The following is a 27,152-nucleotide window of genomic DNA, read 5'->3' on the forward strand; positions in this document are numbered from 1 at the left end:
GACGGACATGGTGGCAGGTGCCTGTAGTCCCAGCTACTCGGGGGGCTGAGGAAGGAGAATTGCTTGAACTCGGGAGGTGGAGGTTGCAGTAAGCTGAGATCGCGCCACTGCACTCCGGCCTAAGCGACACAGTGAGACTCTGTCTCTAAAAAAACAAAACAAAACGAAATAAACAGATGAACTTTATGGTATGTAAACTGCATTTCAAAAAAGTTCTTGAGACAGGAAAAGGGCCCTCTGTTCTCTCTGCCTTCCCAGGCATCAGCGGAGGGGACAAGGTGACCTCCAGCACCGCCCCCGAGGTGGGAGGACCCGCCTTGGCCAGAAGTGGAGGCGCCGCGACCGCGCCGAGTGCTCATGCACCACCAGGCTCCCTTAGGTGGACAGCAACTTTGTGCTCCCGTCAGTCACGTGGGTGGCGTGTCCCCTGGTGGCGTGTCCCCCTTTTCAGAAAGACGAGCCTCGGATGCTTTTCTACCCAGCCAGTGGAGCCTGGACTCGAACTCGTTCTCAGCGCGTCCAGGCTCGGGTTCCCCTGAGAGGCTGAGATCCGATTCTCAAGGGCACTATCCCTTTAAGACGGGGCGGAGCTCCGCGGTCAGCGGCGGGCCGGCGCGAGAGGAGGCCGGAAGTGTGTGTCACGTGTTCGGGGACGGGGCGGTACTCCGACCGGAAGCGGAAGTGGCTGCATAGCCGACGCTAGGGGTTCGCGTCCTGTGCCCAGGTGGGAAGAGGCCGGCGACTGGGGTGACCGCGGGGAATCTGAGGCAGAGGTTGAGCCAGACCCTGAAGCCTTGGCCACCGTGTTGTTGGGCGGAGGGAGAGTCAGGGCTTGGGGCGAGCCCAGAGGGGTGGGACAGGGCGGGCTTCCCCGGGAGCCGGGCCGCGACGTGTGCGTACGAGTTCGCTGGGCGGGAGGAGCAGCCCGGTCAAGGGCGGAGAGGTGGACGCCCCGGTCAGCGCTCCCTTCCCCGCCTTCAGAGATGGGCTCCAAGGCTAAGAAGCGCGTGCTGCTGCCCACCCGCCCAGCGCCCCCCACGGTGGAGCAGATCCTGGAGGATGTGCGGGGTGCGCCGGCAGAGGATCCAGTGTTCACCATCCTGGCCCCGGAAGGTAGGGGGAGCCCGGTCCCGGGGAAAAGCCGACCTGAGACCCCGGCAGCAAGGGGACGGGAGAGAAGCACACCCCTAACTCCTGACCCCACGCCCTGGGAACCCCAGTAACGCAGGGATGATCCATATCCTCTCCGAACCTCCTTCTACTTCTCTGTAGTGTGGGACCGATTTTCAGAGGGTTCTTCTGACAGGAGAGGAGGCTGGGCGCTGTGGTTCAGGCCTGTAAACCCAGCACTTTAGGAGGACGAGGCGGGAGGATCGCTTGAGCCCCGGAGTTCGAGACCAGCCTGGCCAACATGGTGAAACCCCGTCTCTGCTAAAAATGCAAAAAAAGAAAAAAAAAAGAGTTAGCTGGGCATAGCGGCAGGCGCCTGTAATCTCAGCTACGCGGGAGCCTGAGGCAGGAGAATCGCTTGAACCCGGGATGCAGAGTTTGCAGTGAGCCAAGATCGTACCACTGCACTCCAGCCCAGGTGACAGTGCGAGACTCTATCTCAAAAAAAAAAAAAAAAAAAAAAAATTACTGGGTGTGGTGGTGGACACTTGTAGCCCCAGCTTCTTGGAGGCTAAAGTGGGAGGATCCAGCGTGGGCAACACAGCCAGACTCTGTCTCAAAAATAAATAAGTGGCTGACGCGGTGGCTCACGCCTATAATCCCAGCACTTTGGGAGGCCGAGGTGGGTGGATTACTTGAGGTCAGAGGTTCGACACCAACCTGGCCAACATGGTGGAACCTTGTCTCTGCTAAAAATACAAAAATTAGCCAGGTGTGGTGGCGTGGGCCTGTAATCCCAGCCACTCAGGCGACTGAGGCAGGAGAATCACTTGAACCTGGGAGGCGGAGGTTGCAGTGAGCCGAGATCACGCCACTGCACTCCAGCCTGGACCACAGTGAGACTCTGTCTCAATAATATAATAAGAATTAATAAATATAAACAAATAAATAAAGTAAAACAGAGGTGGTAAGGTAGGGCCCACCAAACCCTGCCCCTGGCTGTTTTTGTAAGGTCTGGGAGCTATGAATGGACTTCACATTTTTAAATGGGGGTGGGTGAAAAAGAACATTTCTGACACTTGAAAGAGGTATGAAATTCAGCTTTCAGTGTTGGTAAGTAAAGGTTTACGGCACACAGCCAAGTGATTCACATGTGGTTAGTGGCGGCTCTCACGCCAGAAGAGCGGAGTTGATTAGTGGGAGCAGAGACTCTAGCCTTTGGCAGGAAAGCTTGTCCACTCCTGATTTACGAGGTGGAAGCTAGTCAGCGACCAAAGGGTTCGGCAGTGCAGTTGGGTGAATTTTGTGTTCTGGATGAGGCTCATTCATTCATTCAAGTCTTTTCTTGAGCACCTTCTTTGTGCGGGGCTCTGCACTTAGAGCACTGTCAATGGACAAGTGAACAAAAGAAACAAGAATGCCCGCCCCAGGCTGTTCTGGGGGTGGCGGGAAACATTAAATGAAGATGAATCGGCCAGGCGCGGTGGCTCACACCTATAATCCCAGCACTTTGGGTGGCTGAGGTGGGCGGATCATTTGAGGTCAGGAGTTCAAGGCCACCCTGGCCAACATGGTGAAACCCCGTCTCTACTGAAAATTCAAAAACTTATCCAGGCATGGTGGCGCATGCCTGTAATCCCTGCTACTTGGGAGGCTGAGGCAGGGGAATTGCTTGAACCCAGGAGGTGGAGGATGCAGTGAGCTGAGATCGCACCACTGCACTCCAGCCTGAGCGACAGAGCAAAACTCCATCTCAAACAAAAAAAAAAGAAAAAAGAAAATGAGTCATGTGGAGTGATAGAAACTGTGAATTTCTATGGGAACATTTTTAAAAAGTAATATTTGGCCGGGCGCGGTGGCTCACGCTTGTAATCCCAGCACTTTGGGAGGCCGAGGCAGGCGGATCACGAGGTCAGGAGATCGAGACCATCCTGGTTAACACGGTGAAACCCCGTCTCTGCTAAAAATACAAAAAAAAATAGCCGGGCGTGGTGGCGGGCGCCTGTAGTCCCAGCTACTTGGAGGCTGAGGCAGGAGAATGGCATGAACCCGGGAGGCGGAGCTTGCAGTGAGCCGAGATTGTGCCACTGCACTCCAGCCTGGGCGACAGAGCAAGACTCCGTCTCAAAAAAAAAAAAAAAAAATATTAGAAAATTCTGGGGCCAGGTGCAGTGGCTCATGCCTGTAATCCCAGCACTTTGGGAGGCTGAGGCAGGAGGATGACTTGAGGCCAGGAGTTCAAGACCAGCCTGGGCAACATAGCGAAACCCATCTCTACCAAAAATACACAAACTAGCTGGGTGTGGTGGCATGCACCTGTGGTCTTAGCTACTCAGGAGGCTGAGGCAGGAGGGTTGCTTGCGCCCAGGAGTTGGAGGCTCCAGCCTGAGTGACAGAGTGAAACCCTGTCTCTGAAAAAGAAAAAAGGAAAGAAAAATTGAGTTGCTTTTTCCATTCAGACATATTTTAAGTGCCCAGGAGCCGTACATGGCTGGTGGCTGGTGTGGACCAGCATCGGTGGGAGGTGTGCGCATCATCTGGAAGGTTCTGTGGGCCGGTACCGGTCAAGGTGCATGAGTTGGGTTTATTCCCAGCATGCAGTTCGGTCATCTGAGGGTGCTGGGGCTGTAGTTTCAGCATCATGGGTGCAGGTCCATGGCCGTTGAGTGTGGTGAAACTGAGGCACGCTGTGCGGGGGAGGGGGGGCGCTCACAGAAGGTAGGGGGCCTCCCGTGCTGGCCTGCCTTCATCCAGGCACTGCCCGGCCCTTCCCACCCTGTTGCTAAAGCAGGTGGTGACAGGTGATTTGATCAGCCCAGGCCTGTGTGGCACGTGGAGCCCTCGTCAGTGGGAGACCACACTGCCAAGGGGCAGGCCAGAGCCGAGGGGCCCCTGACGCTTCTCTGAGTGACCCTGAAGTCTGTGCTGCGTCAGCCCTGCTGCACTGGGCTTGCACACCTGGGGGAGCAGGGAGCCATATGTAGTTTCCACTGTATGTGGGAATCACCAGGACGTCAGTGCCCACCTCTCAGCTTTGCCACCCCTGCCTCCCTAAGTGTGGGCTCCAGGAGGTTGCACGGCCCCTGGAGAGGTTTTCGGTGGTGGGCTTGTGGTGTCTCTGGCTTCCAATGACAGCAGGAATGAGAGCCAGGCCGGCTCAGTGGAGCCCATACGGGTGGGTGCCACGGCTTTTGCAGGAATGGAAGCCCCGCCCCCAGGAGGGCCACTGCTGGCCAGGCTCGAGCTCTTTCTGTGACCCGATCCCCCTGGTCACACGCTTTGCTAAGGCAGGTAGCCTAGAGCTGGAAGCCCCTCGTGCCACCCAGCCGCTGTGCCTCTCCCAGCTGATGGACCAGGAAGCCTCCATTATTTGATTTTTATTTTTATTTATTTATTTATTTATTTTTGAGACAGGGTCTCATTCTGTCACCCAGGCTGGAGTGCCGTGGCACGATCATAGCTTCTTGCGGCCTCGACCTCCCAGGCTCAAGCGATCCTCCCACCTCTGCCTCCAGAGCGGTAGGGACCACAGGTGCCTGCTACCACGCCCAGCTAATTTTTGTATTTGTATTTTTTGGTAGAGATGGGGGTGTCACTATGTTGTCCAGGCTGGTCTCTAACTCTTGGGCTCAAGTGTTCCTCCCGCTTCGGCCTCCCAAAGTGCTGGATTACAGGCGTGAGCCACCACACCTGGCCGCTTTCATCACGTTAAGAAGACCCCGGCCAGCAGCTCACTTGGGGACTGCAGGGAACCCTGCCCTTTGGGGGCAGTAGTGAGGGGTGCCCAGGAGGATGCCCTCCAGGCTTCCCTGGTCAGCAGGCAGTGATGCTGCTGTGTCCTGTCTCAGACCCCCCAGTTCCCTTCGGGATGATGGAGGATGCGGAGGCCCCAGGAGAGCAGCTGTACCAGCAAAGCCGGGCCTACGTGGCTGCCAACCAGCGGCTGCGGCAGGCGGGCGATGCGCTGAGGCAGAGGTGTGAGCTCCTGCGGCGAGCCGGCGAGGACCTGGAGCGGGAGGTGGCCCAGATGAAGCAGGCAGCACTACCGGCGGCCGAGGCCGCCTCTTCAGGCTGACTCCTCGGAGCCCGCAGGCCTGGGCAGCGCACGAGGTGGCCTGCGCCTGGGCTTTCCCTGGGGGTCCGTTGGCCCCAGACTGGCATTCGCGGGGTCCCAGCCCACGTGGGCGTCTGACACAGGCGCCCCTCGTGATGCTGGGGCTGCGGTTCATCCGTCGTCCCATTCATGCCGAGTTGGTGGGACCCACCCAGCTGGCTCCGTCCTGCGTGACCTGAGGGCCCACTGGGGTTCTGGAAGAGGATAGGGACATTACTGCTGTCCTGTGATTCTGTCCTCGCCTCACAGTGGCCGTGCTCTGCAGTGGGGCCCCTGGGAGCAGGCGCCACCTCCTTCCTCCCCCGGGGCAGGCACTTGCCTGTCCACTTCTGAGTCCCGGTGTCGGGATCGAGGTGTTAACTGTGATTCCATCCAGCGGGTGCCCACCCAATGTCAGAGCAGCCCGAGGGCCAGCACGAGCCCCTGACCCCACTTCCTTCTGGGCTCCGGGCTCCTCCCACGAGCCACGTTGATCTTCACAACAACCCTGGGCCGCTGGGGTCACCCAAGAGAAGCAGCCCTGAGACCCGGCCAGGGTGGACCCAGCTCCACAGCACGTGTGTTTCCCAGCCCCTGCCCTTGCTGGAGGACTGCTGTGAGTCACTGGCCAGGAGCCCAGGGTGTCCGGGGTCTCATAGCCACCCTGCCGGCTGGAGCAGGTCCTGGGCCTGCTTCCCTGCGGGTTCTGGCCCTGGGGGAAGGGGGGTTAGTGCGGCGGAGGGTCTTGCCAAAGGCTTTTCATCCTAAATAGCAACTTGAGTGGAAACCTGGGCAAGGCGGCCCAGAGCCTGGGCCCTGCACATAAACGCTTTTGTGTGTGTCTGGCCGTCTGAATGGTGCCTCTGTGAGCGGCTCCTTCCCGGGGCCCCGGAAGCTGGGGAGGGATGGGTACCGGCGACCCTGGGAACCCTGCTCAGTCCTGCCTGGCACCGCATGCAGGGACCGTCCGCCTGACCCAGAGACCTGGGGCTGCCTCGCCCTCTCTCCAGACCCACAGCCAGCTTTGTTTCTTGAATGTGGAAGATGTTTCTTATTCCCTGAAGAAAGGGGGCCTGCCACACACAGCCTGGGAGGCGCCTCATCCAGAAACTGGGACTTGGCTAGCCCGGCCTGGGCCCTAGGGACTTCTCACTGGTCACCCCTCTGAAGCTGCTCACCTGGCTGAGGGAGGTCCCGGCAGGGTCCCAGGGTGGAAGATGGGGAGGGGGCCGGCTCCTGCCATCCCTTCCCGCCCTGCACTTCTGTGCTGCTTGCAGTCAAAGCTTTCCTCGTCTCCCCGCTGGGCCAGTGCTGTGCTCCCTGAAGTGGCTTTGACGTGGGGCCGTCCCAGCTACCGCAGCCCGTCCACTCTCCCCGGTAGTGGGTGCTATGGCTGCCCCATCCCAGCTGTTGCACCGGCCTCAGCTCCTAGTGGCTCATGGGTGCCTCCTGCCCCACACTGGGGCCTGCCATAATAACGCCCAGGTACCAACGCCCAGGTTGGACCCCCTGTCTGGGGTGCTGTGCACCCCCTGGAGCCTGCCCTCCTTTGGGCCAGGGGGAGACTCCTGGCCTTACCCAGCACCTCTCCTGCCCATCTGGGTGGGGTGCCAGCAAGTAAACCCTGTTCCCCCAATTTCTACTTTCTGGCTCTGCTTCCAGGGATCTAACCTGGGGGGTCTCAGCAATTCTGCGGCAGCACATAGACAGCGATGAACCTGCCCCACCCACAGCCCATTTGAAGAACGGGGGTGATGGCGGCAGGCAATTCAACAGCTCAGTTTATTAAATGTGCGCAAGAGTCGGACAGCTGACGGTGTCGTCCTTATGCTGGACAGATGGCTTTACATTTAGGGGAGGACAGGCTGTCACTATTTACCACTATTTACACGTCCGTTTAACACTGCAGAGACCCGGTACAGAAACGTGGGGTGGTAGCTAGGGGAATCAGACAGACCAGGCGCGCGCCCGCGGGGCTAGGGCGGGGTGAGGTAATTGCTGTCGGAGCTCGGGAGGACCACGCCGGTGGGCACGGTGCCCCGAGTTCAGCACCCACGTGTGGTCATGTTGGGGGCCAGTGGCGGTCACTGTCCATCAGCCTCAGGACACCTCCACCCTCCCTGTGTCCTCAGACCCTCAGTTCCTTAGGACTGGCCCTGGAGCATTGGGGGGCAGACAAGGACCCCTTGTCGCCCTGGTGCAGAGAGGCCAGGTGGCCAGGCAGGGGCCTCGGTGGGAGGGAAGCCTTGCAGTGGGCATACCTTGAGTTGATTGTCCAGAGACCGCGGACTGCCTGTCCCCTCCTGGAGACAGCTGGACTGGGCGGTGAGGTGTGGCTGTGGCCCCCGAGGCAGGGGATGGAGAAGGCGAAAGTGAGCTCAGGACTTGGGGTGGGGGTGGGAGGTGGGGCTGGCAGCCATGTTGCGCTCCCTGCTGCTGGGCAGGGCGGCATGGGCAGGAGCCAGCCAGACCCAAGTTCTGTGAGCAGCACCAGGCATCTCCCCATCATCGCTGCCGCCACGCTCCCCCAAGAGGTAGCTCTGGGAGTTCCCCACGGCCCACATGGGGAAACAGAGGCAGGGAGCCGGGAGAGCACCACCCAGAGACTGACATGCGTGGAAGGCAATGCCACACCTCCTTCCTGCACAACCCTGGCCCTGTCACCAGCGACCTGGTGGCTGGCTTCGCCGTTTCCCTACCCCTTGGCGATCAGGGGCGCGGCGGGCCGGGGCGAGCGTGAGGGTGAGCATGTGTTTGGCATCCCCAAGTCCAAAAGCTCAGAAGAGACCACCAGGTTCCCCCTCAGGCCATGGATGGGGACAGCAAGTGTGAGACCCCCGCTGTGTCCTGAAAGGGGGCTCCTGGCAGGCAGGAGGTCGCCCCACTCAGCCTGCATTCTCCCCGCTCTCTGCTCAGCCATCCATGACCCCCTCTTCCCCCAAAACAACCTGACAGCTTCGCCTGGCTGCGAGGTCCTAGGAGGGAGAGTTGGGCACCTCCAGCACCTGCCAGGTGGCGCGCCTCGGTGACTTACGGACGTCCTGCCTGGAGCTCCTTGTCCTGCAGGGTGTGGGCCCGGAGCATGGGGTGCAGCGTGACATGCATTCAGAGAAGCAGCAGTGTTAACTAGGGGTAGGGGCTGGGGTCAGCTTTGCTCACAGTGGCCCTGAGTTGAGGACAGCTCCTTCTGCCAGAAAGGCTGGACTTGCGCATGCTGGGAACGAGACGGGAGGGATGGTGTCATCCGTGGTGGGGCTGGGGTTTCCTTCTGAGCTCCATCCACCTAACCCTCAAACCCTGCTTCGTTCTTCCTGGAGTAGGCACCTGGGGCATTGAGCGTGTGCCTTCGGCCTGGGCAGATCCCTGGGTGAAGGCAGCACCTGCTCGAGCTGGGATTCTGCAGAAAAGAGGTCGTTGGCTCCCTCTGCAGGAGGAGGCGTTGCCCCAGTCACAGAGACCCCGCCCCTGCGAGTCCCACCTCACGCAGGAGGCCCAGCTCCCAGCCTCCCCCGCCAGGGGATGAGGCAGCAGAGCCCCTCAGGTCCTTCTATCAATCAGCTTTCACCTCATCTGTCACCGAATACTCTCCGGCCCTGCGTTCACCTGCTGGAAGGCCCCTGGACCTCCCGCCTTGTCCCAGAGCCTCGGGTGGAGGGCAAGGCTGGGTCCCCGCCCCAGCTGTGCTGTCTCTGGAGTTCTAGGGCCTAGCGCCTTATGCATCATAAACCAGAAGGGAATTGAAAAGGGACAAGATGAAAAGCGGTGCAGTCCTGGGCACTGACCACGCCCACATGTGTTGGTCTCCATAACGTGCAGGCTCCGCTGGAGAGAGGCCAGCGCGGGCTCCAGCTCCCAGGGCCTCAGGCTCACTGCCGGGACTCCCCTCAGTCTCCTTCCCATTGGCCTCGCCCGCCGCAGCTTGGCCGGGCTGGGCCGATACTGACTCCAGCGGCCCTTGGGGTCGCCCCAGCTGGTGGCCAGCATCTCCTCTGGGATGGGGTCCAAATGTCAGCCGGCCCGGCGTCTGCACCAGGGTCCCATCCTACGCAGCCCGCTGCCTTCCAGTCTTCCGCCAAGGGGTGCAGCAGGCAGGGGGATCCGTTGGCCTCTGCCCCTGCCACCCCCACCCTTTTGGGCTCGGCCGGAGCGCTTGGGCTCCGGGTTCCCTGAACACCGTCTGGGCGGGGCTTCCTGCCGGGGCTCGCCACACCCCCACCCGCACTCCCACAGCTGGGGCTGAGAATGAAAACAAACCCTGCAAAGCCCTCATTAGCGAATTACCAGCGGCTGCAGTGATTACAGGCTTCGCCCCTGCGCGCCGCGGAGGCCCCCAGCTGGCAGGCCCGCCGCGGCGCCGCCCTCCCCCAGCCTCGCCCCACCTGTGGCGGGCGCCGTCGCCTCCCCAGCGCTGCCCCTGCGAAGCAGCGGACCCAGACCCGGACCCGGAGGCTACCGCCTCTCTCGCCCGGGGTCAAGCAACGGCTTCCGACAGGGGAAGGGCCGCGCGCTCAGGGCTGGCCCAGGGCGCCCTTGCCAGCTCTTCACCGTCGGGACTTGAGGCCCAGCGGCCGCCCCGTTTCCTCCTGGACCCCCGCGGCACAGAGGCAAGGTCTTCCGGTGAGGCGTGGGGTCGCCGTGCCCTGGGTGGGGGTTCTGAGGGTGGTGGGGCTCGGGTGGGCAGAGGCCCTGGGGCGACCTACGGGGGACATCTACAGCGCAGGCCCATGGGGCAGCCAGACGGGGCCGCAGGGCCGGCAGAGAACGTTCCAGAAGGCTGGCCTAGGCCACTATTCCAGGAGGGTGGCGGAGGCAGTGGCCGGGGCTTTCTCCGCGGCCGAGTCGGTGGTGACTGCGACCACCATGGGGCTGGGCACATAGTTGAAGGGGGGTACTCGGGCCGAGCGGCTGGGGGAGCCGTGCCGGCTGGCGGGGAAGCCCCCCACGGCGACCCCCAGGCCCTCGTGCACGAAGGGTGCGGAGATGGGAGCCTTGGCGAGGCTGGGACCGTCCACGTCGCTGCCGAGGAGGGAGAGCTGGCCGCCGGCGGGGGCCCCGGGGGGCTCCCTGCTCTCCAGGCTCGGGGACGTGCTGGAGTTGGTCTTGGGGGCAGCGACCTCCTCGGTCTGGACCACGGCGTCGCTGGTCTTGCGCGGCGGGGGCCCGGCCGGGGCGTCCTCGGGCGTGGAGCCCCGCAGTGGCAGGGCCGTGGCGGGCAGCGTGCTGCGCAGGATGTGGGGCACGTCCTCATCTCGGATGCGCCGCCACGTCGTGCCCGGCGCGGCCACCCTGGGGAGCGGCCGGGGCTCCCCGTCGCTGCTGCGGCGCCCGGCGTCGGCTGGGGCAGGGGCCGCGGGGACGGCGCCGTCGGGCCTGCGGGCCACGCTGATGTGCGGCAGCGACGCGTAGCGCTTGACAGTCTCCGGCCGGGCGGCAGGCGCGCGCACAGGCAGGCGGGACGGGCTCTCGGAGCTGGTGCGCCGGGCAGGGCGCTCGCCAGGGCCGGGTCGGGCCGCGGGGGGCCGCTGCCGGGCCGGGGCCTGCCGGGGTGCCGCTCGGAGCTCTTCGCAGCGCGAGGAGCAGAGGAAGACGGCGGGCAGCGCGGGCCGGCCGCGGCGGGGCGAGGCGCCCTGGGGGGCAGAGGCCGCGGACTCCGCCGAGGACAGCTCGGAGCGGCGCCGCCGCAAGCCCGGCGACTCTTTGATGAAGGTCAGCTGTCGTCGGAAGCCCGAGCGGTCGGAGGACTCGCTGCCGCTGGAGAGGGCTGAGGCCACGCGCACCAGGCCCAGGCGGCCCCCGCGCGCCCCCGGGCCCGCCTCGGTCCCCGCCCGGCCCCTGGGGCCCTGCTCCGGGACTGCCCGAGCTAGCGGTGGCGGCCCACGCCGGGCCGGCCTCTGCATGAACGGGATCCGCACGGGCGACCTCTGCGTCTTGTGCTGCTTCGCCAGAAGGGTGCGCGCCGGCGTCTTGGGCACTGGGGAGGCCCCGGGGCCGGGCAGGGGCCCTGCAGCCTGGGTGACCGGGGGGCGCTTTCTGGGCAGGGGCTGGGAAGCGGGCGAGGTCTGGGAGGAGCTGGAGGAGGGGGTCTTGGCGAGGCGGGCGGGCGGTGTGGCGCTTCTGGGGGGCTGGCTCAGCGTCGCCAGCTCCGTGGTCTTGCCAGGCCGGTGTAGGCTCCGCGACCGCTGCTGTCCGGGGCTGGGGACTTTGGCTGGAGCCGCGGGCTGTGCCAGGCAAGGGGGCGCCACCTTCCGCGATGTGGCGCGGGGGCCGGGGGTCCCTTTGGGCTGGGCACGGGGTGCCGGACTGGGCACGTAGATCACTGTTCGTCCCCGGAGCACAGCTGGCACCCCGGGCGTCGTCTTCTGTGTGCCACGTGGCTTCTCGGGGCCTGCTGGGGAACGGGGGCTCCCGCTGGTCTTGGCTGACGCTGCGCCCCTTTTCTCTGGCCGCCGGGCACTGCCAATTTCGCTCTCCGCCTGTCGTCCCTTCCTGTGCTTGGGGGGCTGTAGGGTGGACCCCACCGACAGCCCGGACACGAAGGATAGGATGGAGTCGGACTCAGACGAGGCCTCCCGCGTGGCAGCTGCTGCCTGGTGCAGCCACGTGACGATTGAATTGGCGCCCTCCTGGATGGCGCGCCACTCCACGCTATCCAGGTCGGAGGCCCGGTCCGAGCCCGCTGCCTCCTCGCCGCGTTCCCGGGACCCCTCCGCGGGCCGCTCATCTAGCCTGGTGGCTCGGGGCTTGCGGCGCCGCAGGCTAGACACAGGGGGCCGGCGCCTGGGCAGGGCCGAGCTGATGCACCGCTGCAGAAGCTCCTCCGCGGCCCGCGGGCTGGGTGAGCTGTCGCGTCCGCCTCCTGGGCCCGGGTCCTTGGTGACCGCGGGCTCCCGGCCTCGTGGATGGACGGCCGGCGGCTCCGAGGGCTCGGGCTCGCTGAGGGAGCTGGCGGAGGAGCTCAGGGAGTAGCAGGGTGGGGTCTCGTCAGCAATGAGGCTGGGCTGGGTCCGGGCGGGCGGCGGGGCGGCTGGTGCGGCCTTGGACGGGGCAGGGGCCTCCTTCCGGCCCTGCGGGCGCTCCCGCCTAAAAGCGCGGGGGATGGCCGATGTGCGCCGGTGGGTGGGCGTGGGCGCGGCCGCAGGGGGCTCCTCGTCCGAGTCGTTGCCGTAGAAGCAGTACACGGCCTCCTCGGTGGGCGTCGTGAGGCACAGCGACTGGAGCGCCCCGTCCCTGCGGGTCCTGCCGGGCTTTGAGCCGTCCTTGTCTGCGGGGGCGCTCGGGGGCCGGCCCAAGGGCAGCTCCAGCCCTGCTCGGTTCTTGCCCGCGCCCTGAGACTGCTCCGTGCTGCGGCCGGCGCCTCCCGCCTTGTGCCGGTGCCCCACGGCCTGCTTGGCAGAGGTGGGGCGGCCGGTGGGTCTTTGCCTGCCCGCTGGTCCCCCGGGCTGGTCCCTGGGGGGTCCCTGCAGCGTCTCGTCGCTGAGCGAGGCGGCGCTGGAGAAGTTGACCGGCGTGCCCTCCGCGGAGTCAGTGCAGGAGTCATCCTCCTGGGCTGGGGCCGGGGCCGGGGCGGGCACCAACATGTAGACGGGCACGGGGAGTGCGCGGCGACCTGGCATCAGCGCCGAGGCCACCTTGCGCAGCCGGGCAGGCACGGCGGCTCCCAGGCACTCCCGCAGCAGTTCCAGCTCCTGGTCCGCGGCGCCGCGGGGGCGAGAACCCGTGGGCGCCGGCCCCTCCTCCCGCCGCCGGTGCCCTGCAAAGTGGAGGCCGGCGCCCCCGCCGCGCTCCGGGCAGGCCGAGGGCAGCAGCCGCAGCTCCACGTCCTGCTGCACGTAGTGCTCGTGCAAGGCCAGCGCGCTGAGGCTGGAGGCGCACGAGAAGTTCTCGTCTGGCTTCTCCACGGTAAAGCGCACGCTGCCTGCATCCAGCTCAGATGGCAGCCGGCAGCGCTCCCGGCAGTCGGCGATGTCCAGAAAGCGCTTCACGTAGCTCTCCCACTGCAGGCTGAACTGGCTGGCCTCGGGGGCACCCTGTGGCGCGGGCGCCAGCGGCGGCGTCTTGCTCCGGCTGGGAGGCATGGTCTGCCCGGGGCTGTCGGGCAGCTCGCTAGGGCTGATGGTGCCGCTGCCCTGCCCGCTGCAAGGGTCACTGGGGATGGAGCTGGCAATGGACGGGCTCTCGAAGCTGCCCAGCGAGCTCACAGAGCTGCAGCGGCTCAGCACGAGCGGTGTCTCCTGCACGTAGTTCTCCGACGAGCTGGATGGCGTGGCGTCCTCCACCCCCAGGCCCCGGCCTCGGTTACGCCGGGGAGCCGGAATGGCTACGGGCAGCGAGGTGGCCCCGGGCGCCCGCCATGCGCTGTCCAGCTCAGCCTCGCCGGGGCCGGCCTCCTCCAGCCCCTCCAGGGAGGAGTCACTGTCATCCAGGTCACCGCCCTCGCTGGGGCCTGGGCGGCCGGCCGAGGACAGCGAGGAAAGGGAGCTGCATCGGGACAGCGAGAGCGGCCCCTCTTGCGCCACCAGTTTCTGCAGTGCCTTGCTGGCCACGGACAGCGGGGCAGCCACCAGCTTCTCGGGAACCTTGCTCAGGTGGTCTGCCGGCAGCCAGGCCTGCTTGCGGGCCCCTGGAGAGGTTCCAGGCCCCGCGAGGGGCTCTGCACCCGCCCTTGAGGCACCCTCGAGCAGTGGCACGTGCTGATAGGTAGGCGACAGCTTGATGGTGCGCACGCGGGCGTCGGCGGATGTGGCCTCCCGAGCCTGGGGCTCGGCCTGGCCGCCCGGCAGGTCAAGGTCAAGCCGGCTGGGCCGAGGCTGCCCACACCTAGGGTCCTCGCGGCGCGAAGCCAGTGCGGCCAGCGGGCAGGGCAGCATATGTTCGCGTGGGCAGTACCCGTCGCTGGCACTGCCGCTGTTGAGGCTGTCGTTGGAGAGGCTGGCTTGGGCCGCCTTGAGCCGCAGCAGCGGGTGCGCCCGGCTTCCTGCCTCTCGCCGCCCGCCCTCCGGGCCGCGGCATGGCGAGCAGGACTGGGCGCGGCCCTCCCGTGGCGCCTCCTGCCCCGGGTCTCCAGAGCTGAGGCTGAAACTATCGTCAGACGAGGTGTGCAGGGCGGAGATGTCCTCCACCAGCTGGTCGATGCGCGCCACTGCAAGCGCCAGCTTGGCCTTGGCCTTGGCCGCCACCGCTGCCTCCCCACTGCTGTCCTTCTCCGCCTCCTTGCCGCCTCGGCGGGTGGGCGGGGTGCGAGCCAGCGCCTGCCCCTGCAGGAAGGGGCTGCCCAGGAAGAGGGACAGCGCGGCAGGGCTGGCTGGCTCCCCGGTGGCCGCGGCCGCAGCCAGGGATGACGGTGCATCGTCGTCGTCAAAGCAGCCCGAATCGGAAGCATAGTCTTGGGCCAGGCCATCCAGGTGTCGCAGGGGCGGCAGCGGCTTCTTAGTGGCGGCCTCGGCTGCTGGCGGGCCCTGCTTCTCCAGGTGCTCCAGTGCCTGCGCGAGGTGCCGTGCGTCCAGCTCGGCCTCCAGCGCCCGCTGCTTGCGCACGTATAGGCTGGGCACGCAGCTGCCTGGGGACACGGCGGTGGCAGCCGCCTGGTGCTTGGCGGGCCGATGGGCCAGCAGGTTGCGCAGGGCGGCGGCGCTGCCCATGGCGATCATCTTGTGCTTGGAGTGCACCAGATTACGCAGCATGCCCACAGCGCCCAGGTCCCACAGCAGCTCCTGGTCCCGGGCGCTGCGGGCAGACAGGTTCCAGAGCGTGCCGCACGCGTTGCTCACGATGGTCAGGCTGTGCGAAGTCAGGTGCTGCAGCAGCGTCTGCAGACAGTTGTGATCCCGGAGCACCTGCCTGTAGGCACAGGGCGGGTTAGCCTGGGCCACCCCCACCCTCCCCTGCCCACCCAAGGATGGGGACGCCGGATGTGGCAGGTAAAAGTAAACGCATCTGGTTAGGTTTGGATCTTGGAAAGACTAATTTTTGGTATAAGTATATCCCAAAGATTGCATGAGAGAGACTAAAAATAAATTATTTTATTTTTATTTTTTTTTGAGATGGAGTTTAAAAAAAAAAGTAGGCCGGGCGCAGTGGATCACACCTGTAACCCCAGTACTTTGGGAGGCCAAGTGGGGCGGATCACCTGAGGTCAGGAGATCGAGACCATCCTGGCCAACATGGTGAAACCCTGTCTCTCTTAAAAATACAAAAATTAGCTGGGTGTGGTGGCGAGCATCTGTAATCCCAGCCACCCAAGAGGCTGAGGCACGAGCACTGCTTGAACCTGGGAGGCAGAGGTCGCAGTGAGCCGAGATCGCGCCACCACACTCCAGCCTGGCAAGAGACCAAGAATCCGTCTCAAAAAAAAAAAAAAAAAAAAAAAGAGTAAAAAAACAGCATGCATATATCCCATGTGATGTCTGGGATATACTTAGATGGATTCTGTCTATATCTATCTATCTATCTCTTTTGAGAGAGTCTCACTCTGTGGTACAGCCTGGAGTGCAGTGGTGCAGTCGTGGCTCACTGCAGCCTCCAACTCCTGGGCCCAAGCAATCTTCCCGCCTCAGCCTCCCAAAGTGCTCGGATTACAGGCGTGAGCCATGATGACCAGGTAAAAATAATATTTTGTGTTTTCATAAATAACATGTAAATATTTTTATTTTAATAAATATTTCTTATTTAACAACATTTTTATTTTAATATTTTTTTTTTTCTGAGATGGAGTTTCACTCTTGTTGCCCAGGCTGGAGTTTCACTCTTGTTGCCCAGGCTGGAGTGCAGTGGTGTGATCTCGGCTCACTGCAACTTCCACCTCCTGGGTTCAAGCGATTCTCCTGCCTCAGCCTCCCAAGTATGTGGGATTACAGGCACCCATCACCCCGCCTGGCTAATTTTTATATTTTTAGTAGAGATGGAGTTTCACCATGTTGGCCAGGCTGGTCTCAAACTCCTGACCTCAGGTGATCCACCCGCCTCGGCCTGCCAAAGTGCTGGGATTACAGGCGTCCACCACCCCGCCTGGCTAATTTTTATATTTTTAGTAGAGACGGAGTTTCACCATTTTGGCCAGGCTGGTCTCAAACTCCTGATCTCAGGTGATCTGCCCACCTCGGCCTCCCAAAGTGCTGGGATTACAGGCGTGAGCCACCGCACCCAGCCAATAAGTTAATTTTTAGTATATCCCATGTGCATTTGAGATGTACTTCAATTAAAAATATTATTTATCTTTTTTTTTTTTTTTTTTTTTTTTTTGTGATGGAGTCTTGCTCTGTCGCCCAGGCTGGAGTGCAGTGGCGCGATCTCGGCTCACTGCAATCTCCGCCTCCCGGGTTCACGCCATTCTCCTGTCTCAGCCTCTCCGAGTAGCTGGAACTACAGGCGCCCGCCACCACGCCCGGCTAATTTTTCGTATTTTTAGTAGAGACGGGGTTTCACCGTGGTCTCGATCTCCTGACCTCGTGATCCACCCGCCTCGGCCTCCCAAAGTGCTGGGATTACAAACGTGAGCCACCGCGCCCGGCCTATTTATCTTTATAAATAAGTATTCTTTATTGTTTAGTAAATATTTCAATGAAGACAATTAGATTAATATGATTTAAAATAAAATTGAGACAGGGTCTCACTCCCATCACCCAGGCTGGAGTGCAGTAGCGCGATCACAGCTCACTGCAGCCTGAACCTCCTATGCTCAAGTGATCCTTCCACCTCAGCCTCCTAATGTGGACGCTAAGCCAAGCTAATTTTTCTTTCTTTTTTTTTTTTTTTTTTTTTTTTGCTCTTGTTGCCCAGGCTGGTGTGCAATGGCATGATCCTGGCACACTGCAACCTCCGCCTCCCAGACTCAAGCAATTCTCCTGCCTCAGCCTCCGGAGTAGCTGGAATTACAGGCATGAGCCACCACACCTGGCTAATTTTTTTTTTTTTTTTTGAAACGGAGTCCCCTCTGTCGCCGAGGCTGGAATGCAGTGGTGTGATCTTGCCTCACTGCAGCCTCCGCCTCCTGGGTTCACACCATTTTCCTGCCTTAGCCTCCTGAGTAGCTGGGACCACAGGTGCCCGCCACCATGCCTGGCTAATTTTTTTGTAATTGTAGTAGAGACGGGGTTCACCGTGTTAGCCAGGATGGTCTCAATCTCCTGACCTCGTGATCCGCCCATCTCAGCCTCCCAAAGTGGGATTATAGGTGTGAGCCACAGCGCCCGTCCCACACCTGGCTAATTTTATATTTTTTAGTAGGGACAGGGTTTCTCCATGTTGGTCAGGCTGGTCTTGAACTCCCAACCTCAGGTGATCCTCCCACCTCGGCCTCCCAAAGTGCTGGGATTCCAGGTATGAGGGACAGAGCCCAGCCTGAAGTAATTTTTTTTTTTTTTTTGAGACGGACTCTTGCTCTGTCACCCAGGCTGCAGTGCAGTGGCACGATCTCGGCTCACTGCAAGCTCCGTCTCCCAGGTTCACGCCATTCTCCCGCATCAGCCGCCTGAGTGGCTGGGACTACAGGCGCCCGCCACCACGCCCGGCTAATTTTTTGTATTTTTAGTAGAGACAGGGTTTCATCGTGTTAGCCAGGATGGTCTCGATCTCCTGACCCCGTGATCCACCCACCTCGGCCTCCCAAAGTGCGGGAATTAGGGTGGGGGCCCCCGCCCCTGGGCTCCTTGATTTTTTTTTTTTTTTTTTTTTTTGGGATGGAGTTTCGCTCTTGCTGCCCAGACTGGATTGCAATGGCACAATCTCAGTTCACCGCAACCTCCGCCTCCCAGACTCAAACAATTCTCCTGCCTCAGTCTCCGGAGTAGCTGGAATTACAGGCATGAGCCACCACACCTGGCTAACTTTTTTTTTTTTTTTTTTGAGACGGAGTCCCCTCTGTTGCTCAGGCTGGAATGCAGTGGTGTGATCTCGCCTCACTGCAGCCTCCACCTCCCGGGTTCATGCCATTTTCCTGCCTTAGCCTCCCAAGTAGCTGGGACCACAGGCACCCACCACCATGCCTGGCTAATTTTTTTGTAACTGTAGTAGAGACGGGGTTCACCGTGTTAGCCAGGATGGTCTCGATCTCCTGACCTCGTGATCCGCCCATCTCAGCCTCCCAAAGTGGGATTACAGGTGTGAGCCACAGCACCCGTCCCACACCTGGCTAATTTTATATTTTTTAGTAGGGACAGGGTTTCTCCACGTTGGTCAGGCTGGTCTTGAACTCCCAACCTCAGGTGATCCGCCCACCTCGGCCTCGCAAAGTGCTGGGATTCCAGGTATGAGGGACCGAGCCCCCAGCTTGAAGTAATTTTTGTTTTGTTTTTTTTTTTTTTGAGACGGAATCTTGCTCTGTCACCCAGGCTGGAGTGCAGTGGCACAATCTCAGCTCACCACAACCTCCAACTCCTGGGTTCAAATGATTCTTCTGCCTCAGCCTCCCGAGTAGCTGGAATTACAGATGCCCGCCACCACACCTGGCTAATTTTATATTTTTAGTAGGGACGGGCTTTCTCCATGTTGGTCAGGCTGGTCTTGAACTCCCAACCTCAGGTGATCTGCCCACCTCGGCCTCCCAAAGTGCTGGGATTACAGGCATGAGCCACCGCGCCCAGCCTGAAGTGATTTTAATGTAATAAGTAAGTCTGCATTTTAGTGTATCTCACGCAGTATTTGGGACGTATTTATGCCGCAAATAGCAACCCCTGGGGAAGCCTTGGGAGCGTCCATTCACGGGAGGACAGTGCCCAGCCCAGCCCTGTGCCCGCCCCGAGCGCAGCTGCCTGTGTGCGGGTGGGGGGCTGGGGGCCGACCTGTAGTCCTCACGGGTGGCGATGAGGCTGGACACGTTGCGGAGGATGCCGCCGCCGCTCTCGATGATGGCCAGTGAGTTGCTCTGGCACTTGTAGGTCAGGGTGCTCACCAGGAAGCCCAGGGCGCCATCCACCTGGCAGATGGCCGCCTTGTTCTCTGTGCTGTGTGCAGACAGATTCCACAGGGCGCTCAGCACGCTCTTCAGGGTGGACTCCTGGACGAGGGGCGGGAGGGGGGCGGGTCAGGGCTCGGTGGCCTGGAGGACACGCTCCCACACTCACATTCAGTGGAGTTGTTTTTTTGTTGTTGTTTTTTTTGAGATGGAGTCTTGCTCTGTCGCCCAGGCTGGAGTGCAGTGGCGCGATCTCGGCTCACTGCAAGCTCCAACTTCCGGGTTCACGCCATTCTCCTGCCTCAGCCTCCCGAGTAGCTGGGACTACAGGGGCCCACCACCATGCCTGGCTAATTTTTTGTATTTTTAGTAGAGACGGGGTTTCACCGTGGTCTCGATCTCCTGACCTCGTGATCTGCCCGCCTCGGCCTCCCAAAGTGCTGGGATTACAGGCGTGAGCCACCGCGCCCAGCCCAGTGAGTTTTTTTTTTTTTTTTGAGAGGCAGTCTTGCTCTGTGGCCCAGGCTGGAGTGCAGTGGCACATCCTCCGCCTCCCAGGTTCAAGTGATTCTCCTGCCTCAGCCTCCTGAGTAGCTGGATTAACAGGTGCCCGCCACCACACCCGGCTATTTGTTTTTAGTAGAGATGGGATTTGACCATGTTGGCCAGACTGGTCTCGAACTCCTGACCTCAAGTGAGCCACCGCGCCCAGCCCACATTTGCTTTCAAAGAGCAGTGACACGAGGAGTGAGCCCCAGCCGGTCTGAGGCTGGACCACCTGCTGAGCAGTGAGCTGTTCAACTTGATTTCCTCTCAAGTTGGAGAGCTTGCCCGCTGCCGCCAGCAGCCTCCTTCCAGTGACTGAACAACCATCCCTGCCGCCCACCGGGTGCCCACCTTGGTGGCCCGCAGGACACACTGCACCAGGGCAGTCACGCTGCCCGCCTCCCTCAGCACCTTCTTGCTGTTGATGTCGGCTCTCCAGGACAAGTTCCGAAGGATGCTGGACACCACCTGGGCGGGGTGAGGGGCAAGTGTGGTGGGACTAGGGTCCAGGCCCCCCAAACCCCCCAGCAAATGTGAGGCTGCAGAGAGTCGGACGGGACATCCCCGCCAGCCCACCACACCCCTGGGGAGGGGCCTCTGCCTGTCAGGGACACCCTGGAAGGCTTTCCCAGCAGCCAGCCCCGTACCTGGTGGAGCTCCTCACTGTCGGAGGCCAGCTGGGCCACGATGGCCTCCATGCAGCCGCGGCGCGCACACAGGGTGGCCTGTTGGGGGTGACGCAGCCAGGGTCACGGGGTGAGGCAGGAGGGAGACTGTGCCCCTTACCTCCCAGCTCCGTCTGTGTGCAGCAGCTGCAAACTCAGACCCCTGCTGATCCTGACCACTACAGGGGACGGCTACCCTATGCTCAGGACAGGAAACTGAGGCCCAGACAGGGGCAGACACCCAGCCTCGGGGCCCTGAGGCCCCCTCTACAATGAGGGCCATTTTCTGCAGAGGCAGCAGCAAGGTGGGCGTGAGGACACCGCCAAGTGGGGAAGTTCACCACGGGCTCCTGTCCCCCCACTGCACTCTCTGGGCCTCAATCTACCCGTCTGTAAGTTGGGGACAAGTGGCCCCAGCTCTCAGGGCTGTTTCGAGGCTGGGATGAGTTGGAAGGAGGCTCAGTCCCTGGAAGACCGGATGAGGAAAGTGCCAGCCCCGCCCACCCACTGCCCCCGGGCACCTTGTTGGCAACGTCCCCAAAGGTGAGGTTGGTGAGGGTCATGCCCGCGTAGCGGCGCAGCGCCAGGTTCAGCGGGTCCCGGGTCATCTTGTGCATCTCGTAGTCAACCTGCAGCAGCTCTGCCACAGCCTGCAGCCCACCTGTGAGGACCCGACAAGGTTGGTGGGTGGCGGGGACGGCCCTGCCTGCTGCCCAGTGCCCCACCTCACTCCCTGCGCCCCAGACCTGCCCTCCTCAAGTTCCCCTTCCAGGCCCAAGTCTGAGACCTCCAGGAGTCGGTATGGCCTCACCCTGCTGCCAGACCCACAGGGGTACCCCCTGTGCCCTGTGACTGCTACCCCTGCCTCCTGTCAGCCCTCGGCCCTGGCTCACGCTTCCTCCAGCCGCTGGGCCTCCGCACCTGTTGTGCCCTTGGCCTGGAATGCTGTTCCCTGCCCTGTTTGATAGGTGCCTTGGGAAGGCCCCCTGAGTCCTCTAATAATCCACCCCAAGACCATCAGATGGAGAGCAGCGTCCCCAGCACAGACAGGGCTGTGGGGATGGGTGACGGCCACACGCACCGTCTTCACTCCACCGGCTTCCCCGTTACAAAAGGGGGAATGAATGGGCAGGTGGCGCCTGTGAGTCAGAGGGAGAGGACCTGCCACCAAAACACTTTTCTCCCCTTTCAAAGACAACGGAGGCAAATGCCACTGTTCTCAGGGCAGGGGTGGGTCAGTGGAGACGCCCTTTGGGGAAGTGAGTTAGGAACTTATCTCAAAAAACTTCCAGACTGAAACTCATACATCCAGGTTCACCACAGCACGATTCACAGAGCCAGGAGTGGGGAGCAGCCAGAGCATCCATAGGAGGACAAGTGGGTCAGCCCAGCGTGCCCCACGCACACGATGGGATGTCACGCAGCCTCAGAAGGGAGCCAGGCTTTGGCCGGGTGCGGTGGCTCGTTCCACCTGCAATTCCAGCACTTTGGGAGGCTGAGGCAGGAGATTCGCTTAAACCCGGGAGGCAGAGGTTGCAGTGAGCCAAGATCGCGCCACTGCGCTCCAGCGTGGGCAACAGAGCAAGACTCAGTCTCAAAGGGAACAAGGCTCTGAAACAGACTATGGTGTGGGTGCACCTTGAGGATGTCACGTTCAGTGGGAGAAGCCAGGCATAAAATGATGACAAATCATGTGTGATTCGATTCCACTCCTAGGAGGTCCCTAGCTCCATCAGATTCACAGAGACAGAAAGTAGGATGGGGGTGGTGCCAGGGGCTGGGGACAGGATGGGCAAGAAATGTTTCACCCGGACAGAGTTTAAATTTGTGAAGATGTAAAGTGGCCGGGCGTGGTGGCTCGCGCCTGTAATTCTGGCACTTTGGGAGGCCTAGGTGAGCGGATCACCTGAGGCCAGGAGTTTGAGACCAACATGGTGAAACCCCATCTCTACTAAAAATACAAAAATTAGGTGTGGTGGTGGGCACCTGTAATCCCAGCTACTCGGGAGGCGGAGGTTGCAGTGAGCTGAGATTGTACCACTGCACTCCAGCCTGGGCAACAGAGTGAGACTCTGTCTCAAAAAAAAAGTTATAGCAAGACTTTTCCTTTTGAGACAGGGTCTGGCTCTGTTGCCCAGTCTGCAGTGTGGTGACATGATCATAGCTCATTGCACCTTTAACCTCCTGGGCTCAAGAGATCCTCCCACCTCAGCCTCCCCAGTAGCTGGGACTAATTTTTTATTTTTTTGTAGCTATGGGGTCTCACTATTTTTGCCCAGCCTGGTCTCGAACTCCTGAGCTAAAGTGATCCTCCTGCCTTGGACTCTCAAACTGCTGGGATTACAGGTATGAGCAGCCTCACCCGGCCTCAATTACTTTTATACTGACAAAGAGAAGATGTTGCAATGTCCTCAAACATAAAACACCCCCTACAGTTCCAAATCTGGGCCTGTCTTGTATCTTTGCCCTTCTGGTCCGCTCCCTGTTCTGAGCCCCAGGGAACTTAGGGCTGAAAGTCACCCCTGAGGCCTCAGACCAGATCGGGAGGCCACACGCAGCTCATGGGGACAGAGGGCCCAGCGTAACGGTCCACTCATGAGAGGTGCTATGTGACGCCAGGGAGTCCGTCCCTCTCCGGGCTCCAATCCCCAGCCCTGACCACACAGGATCAGATGACCCAGCCTCTGTCCCTTTAGCGGCTGAGGAGCCACCACCTGTTCGGGGGCTGGAGGATGGTTCCCCCGAGGAGCTGGGACACTCACCTAGCTCGTTCATGGCACGGCGGTACTCCTCGTCAAAGGACAGCTTCATAACAGCACAGGTGGCCTGGCAGATCTGCGGCTCGATGGGGATCGGGGCTGTGGGCACAAGGACCAGATCAGAACCCCCATTCCCAGGAAATGTTCCTGGTGACTCCCGAAGGTCCCCCTCCAACCAGCCCGCCCCAGGCCTGAAGGATCTCAGTAGCTTTGCAAATGGCTGCAAAGCTGGGACTTCCTTTCCCAGCCTCTCTAAGATGGGATGGTGGGGTGGCCTCCCTCACTCAGCTTTGGGAAGGGAGGTGAGGTAGCTCCTGGAGCACCACACCTTTTAGCTGTGCTTCAGTCCTTTTTAAAAATAAAACTGACGAGACAAGGTCTCCCTCTGTTGCTCAGACTGGAGTGCAGTAGCACGATCTCAGCTCACTGCAGCCCCAAATTCCTGGGCTCAAGCAACTCTCCCGCTTCCGCCTCCCCAAGTGCTGGGATCACAGGTGTGAGTCACAGCGCCCGGCCCCCATGTTAACTTTGCGATCAACTGCAAAAAATGAATCTCAAAGTCTGCACCAACTTTCCGCAGTTGCCCACGATCCATCCATGCATTCAGCGACTTCCTGAGCGTTTACTCTGCGCCAGGTACAAACATGGACGGGTCTTTTCCCAACGTCAAAGGCCCCCACAGGCCTCGGCCAGAGCCTGGTACTGCAGCCTCCAACTCCAGAAGGCAGGCAGCAAAGGCTGGAGGTCCTAGTCACCCATCCCCCAGGAAGCCCTAGCTGCACGTTAACTGCGCGGAGGGGGCCCACCAGTCCAGGCACTCACCGCTGCCGTTGCCGCCTCCCTCGGGCCCGCCGTCTCGGGCCTGCAGCCAGTCCCAGCAGGTCTCGCAGTAGGCCCGGATCTGCTCCAGCACGTGCAGGACGCGCATCTCCTTGCGCGCCAGGCCCTGATCCGGCTGCGAGAAGACGATGTTGTGCAGCGCCGCGTTGGCGCGCATGCGTGCGTCCTTGGCGCCCGGTGCTCCTGGGGCTCCGGCGCGGCCCCCGGCCGCGACCTCTGTGCCGTGGAGGATTTGCAGCAGCAGCGGCAGACAGCCCGAGCGGCGCATGGCCACGCAGCTCTCAGGCGAGCTGGACATGGCCAGCAGCGTGCGCGCTGTATCCTCCTGGTCGCGCGTCGCCAACATGGACAACAGCCAGAAGACCACCTCCACCTGGGGGGGGGGGGTGGCAGGGTCAGGGTGGGGTCCCTCAACTGCCCCCGGCACAACTGGGGACGGATGCGGGGGAACGCCAGGAGGCTGCACACGTGCTTCGGGGAGGCTGGCCCCCCTCACCTGGCATTCCTAGGGTGGCAGCGCACAGCCAAGGGGCTCCACGGGGACGTCTATGGTGCCCCGCTCAGCCCCCGCTACGGGACGTATTTCCCCATCCACCTCGCCAGGCCCCCAGCTTCTCCATGAGCCGCACTCCAGGGGGGCCTTCCTACACCCGAGGGGGTGCTGGATGGAGGCATGGGAGGGCACCACAACTGGAGAGGATGCAGACCTGATCCCCCTTCCAGCCCAGACAGCTGCGCCCGCCCCTGTTCCACCCTCCCCATCACCTTGCTGTTGCCCGGCTGAGGGGTGCCATCCTCAGGGTGTGTGGGGACCTCTGTCTCGGGGTCCTCGTCCACCGGCACCGACTTCACCGCCAGCAAGGCCTGCAGGGAGAGCACCAGGGTCGGGGGTACAGTCCCAGAGCACCCCAAAGAGCACCCAGCCTGCTCACCCGTGACAATGTGGGCGGGGGCGGGCAGGACTCGAGGAGCCCCGTTCTGCCTAGGCCAACACCACCCCTGGGCCCTGACTCTGTCCCACCCGGTACCTGGGGCTCCGTCTGCTGCACTCGGTCCTGCGCCTCCAGCAGCTCCTTGTCAATCTGCTCCAGGCGCGAGGCGCGGATCTGCTCAGGACAACACGAGGGCGAGTGCTGGGGCTGACCCCGCCCCCAGCTCTGACCCCACCTCTCCCCGCGATGACCTCGCTCTGGGCTCCGACCTTGCCTCTCCCTGGGATGACCCCACCCTGGGAAAACCCCACCCTGGGCTCTGACTCCGCCTCTTCCTGAGATAACCCCGCCCCAGGCCCTGACCCTACGTCTTCCTGGGATGACTTTGCCCTGGGCTCTGACTCTGCCTTCTCCCTGATCCGGTCCTGCCTGCTCCCTAGGCCCTGCCTCCTAAGATATGACCCCACCCACTGTCTAAGCCCCGCCCTTACCTAGCCCATCCCAGGCTCTGACTCCTCCCACTTCCCATTTGGGCTCCACCCAGAACCCAGACCTCATCCTTCTAGGCCCCACCCACCTGCTGATCAGGCCATGCCACCTTCCGCTGTCCCACCCCACCACCCTTGTGCTCAGGCTCTGAGCCTCCTCTGACTCCACCCACCAACACCTCCAGCTTCGGGCCCCGCCTCCTGAACCAGACCCCCCCCAACCCAGGAGGCATAAAACTCCTCCCCGTACCCAAGACCCCGCCTATAATCTCTGCACTCTGATTTCCCCACTGGCGCAGGGCCCCGCCTACCGCCGCGCCGCGCCACCCCGCCCACCGCCGCACCTGTGCCCGCTGCACCATCTCGTCCGAGGTGCCGAAGCGCTCCTCCATCAGCGAGCGGATGTGCTGGGCCTCGAACTCAAGCTGCTGCCGGATCAGCTCCATCTGCATCGAGAACTGCTGGGAACGGCAGGCGGGCGGGCCACGGTGAGGGGCGCCCGGGCCAGGCCCCATTCCTCCCCGGGCCGCTTCCCTCACCCTGGGTGGGGCGGGCGCGCTGCCCCCTGGCTCCCCGGCCCGCTCACCGTCTCCACGTGCGGCAGCTCGTCCAGGCGCTTGGACAGGCCCTGCAGCTGAGAGTAGTACCACAGCTTCTCCTTCTCCTCCTTCTCAATCTCATTCAGAAGGAAACACCTGTGGGAGCAAGTCAGCGGGGGCGGGCTCAGAGGGCGGCGCCGTGTGTATGTGTTTGATATTTGTAATCACTTCTTGGCGCTTACTGTATGCCAAGTTTAACAGGCAACATGGCAACGTCTCTCCCGTGGCGCTCCCAGAGCTAGGGTGGGGGTGGGTGGCTATTGAAATTAATTGGGGGATGCAAAAAAAATTAAAGGAGAGAAAACAGTGGGCAACATAGCGAGACGCCCTCTCTGAAAAGGAAAAAATAAAAATAAAAAATATAAAAATGGCCGGGTGCGGTGGCTCACGCCTGTAATCCCAGCACTTTGAGAGGCTGAGGCGGGAGGATGACCTGATGTCGGGAGTTCGAGACCAGCCTGACCAACATGGAGAAACCCCGTCTCTACTAAAAATACAAAATTAGCTGGGCGTGGTGGCGCATGCCCGTAATCCCAGCTACTTGGGAGTGTCAGGCAGGAGAATCGCTTGAACCAGGGAGGCAGAGGTTTCAGCGAGCTGAGATCGCACCATTGCACTCCAGCCTGGGCAACAAGAAGGAAACTTCTTTGTCTCAAAAAAAATAGCCAGTCGTGGTGATGGGTGCCTTTAGTCCCAGCTACTCAGGAGGCTGAGGCGGGAGGGTCACTTGAGACTGTAGCGAGTCATGACTGCACCACCACACACCAGCCTGGGTGACAGCGAGACCGTATCTCAATGAACAAACAAAGGCCAGGAGCAGTGGAGGTGGTTGCGGGCAAATTGCTCGCTTAAGCCTAGGAGCTCGAGACCAGCCTGGGCAATATAGTAAAACTCCCATCTCTACAAAAAGTACAAAAAATTGGCCGGGCACGGTGGCTCACACCTGTAATCCCAGCACTTTGGGAGGCCGAGGCGGGCGGATCACGAGGTCAGGAGATGGAGACCATCCTGGCTAACACGGTGAAACCCCGTCTCTACTAACAATACAAAAACAAAGTTAGTTAGCAGGGCGTGGTGGGGGGCACCTGTAGTCCCAGCTACTCAGGAGGCTGAGGCGGGAGAATGGCGTGAACCCGGGAGGCAGAGCTTGCAGTGAGCCGAGATCGCGCCACTGCACTCCACCCTGGGTGACAGAGCAAGACTCCGTCTCAAAAAAAAAAAAAAAAAAAAAA

General features: G+C 61.5%; 2 protein-coding genes across 8 annotated transcripts in view; one reads left to right on the top strand and one right to left on the bottom strand.

Annotated features, from left to right (window-relative positions):
- Window positions 1-292: 292 nt before the first annotated feature.
- On the top strand, window positions 293-6,046 carry CUNH19orf25 (chromosome unknown C19orf25 homolog). 3 transcript variants are annotated; one of them, XM_032178443.2, is made up of 4 exons: window positions 293-379; window positions 483-773; window positions 982-1,113; window positions 4,959-6,046. In XM_032178443.2, exons 3-4 carry the CDS (start codon window positions 984-986, stop codon window positions 5,183-5,185), a joined length of 357 nt encoding a protein of 118 aa, XP_032034334.1. In that variant the 5' UTR covers window positions 293-379; window positions 483-773; window positions 982-983; the 3' UTR covers window positions 5,186-6,046. The 3 variants fall into 3 exon arrangements, with proteins under 3 accessions (XP_032034334.1, XP_032034333.1, XP_032034335.1); XM_032178442.2 differs by having other exon boundaries at window positions 295-379; window positions 483-724; XM_032178444.2 differs by lacking the exons at window positions 293-379; window positions 483-773 and having other exon boundaries at window positions 785-1,113.
- Window positions 6,047-9,951: 3,905 nt separating this feature from the next.
- The window catches only part of APC2 (APC regulator of WNT signaling pathway 2), a 25,589-nt gene continuing 8,388 nt past the window's right edge, over window positions 9,952-27,152 (bottom strand). For 4 of the 5 annotated variants that reach the window (XM_032178438.2, XM_032178436.2, XM_032178440.3 and 1 more), the window contains exons 5-15: window positions 25,908-26,016; window positions 25,666-25,782; window positions 24,930-25,007; window positions 24,667-24,765; window positions 23,884-24,274; window positions 23,065-23,160; window positions 20,824-20,963; window positions 20,285-20,362; window positions 19,989-20,105; window positions 18,979-19,193; window positions 9,952-15,040 (exon numbers count right to left, since the gene is read on the bottom strand). In XM_032178438.2, the coding sequence (XP_032034329.1) occupies window positions 9,991-15,040; window positions 18,979-19,193; window positions 19,989-20,105; window positions 20,285-20,362; window positions 20,824-20,963; window positions 23,065-23,160; window positions 23,884-24,274; window positions 24,667-24,765; window positions 24,930-25,007; window positions 25,666-25,782; window positions 25,908-26,016 (6,490 nt within the window). In that variant the 3' untranslated portion in view covers window positions 9,952-9,990. The remainder of the gene's footprint in view (window positions 15,041-18,978; window positions 19,194-19,988; window positions 20,106-20,284; window positions 20,363-20,823; window positions 20,964-23,064; window positions 23,161-23,883; window positions 24,275-24,666; window positions 24,766-24,929; window positions 25,008-25,665; window positions 25,783-25,907; window positions 26,017-27,152) is intronic. The other variant, XM_032178435.2, reaches the window with a different exon arrangement.

This window comes from Hylobates moloch, unplaced genomic scaffold, assembly GCF_009828535.3.
Source record: "Hylobates moloch isolate HMO894 unplaced genomic scaffold, HMol_V3 SCAFFOLD_15, whole genome shotgun sequence".
Classification (NCBI taxonomy): domain Eukaryota; kingdom Metazoa; phylum Chordata; class Mammalia; order Primates; family Hylobatidae; genus Hylobates; species Hylobates moloch.

Bases quoted from the DNA above. Each gene is read 5' to 3' on its own strand.
- CUNH19orf25 (XM_032178443.2), top strand. From the start codon at position 984: ATGGGCTCCAAGGCTAAGAAGCGCGTGCTGCTGCCCACCCGCCCAGCG. The intron at 1,114-4,958 runs GTAGGGGGAGCC...GTCCTGTCTCAG, and splicing joins CACCATCCTGGCCCCGGAAG to ACCCCCCAGTTCCCTTCGGG.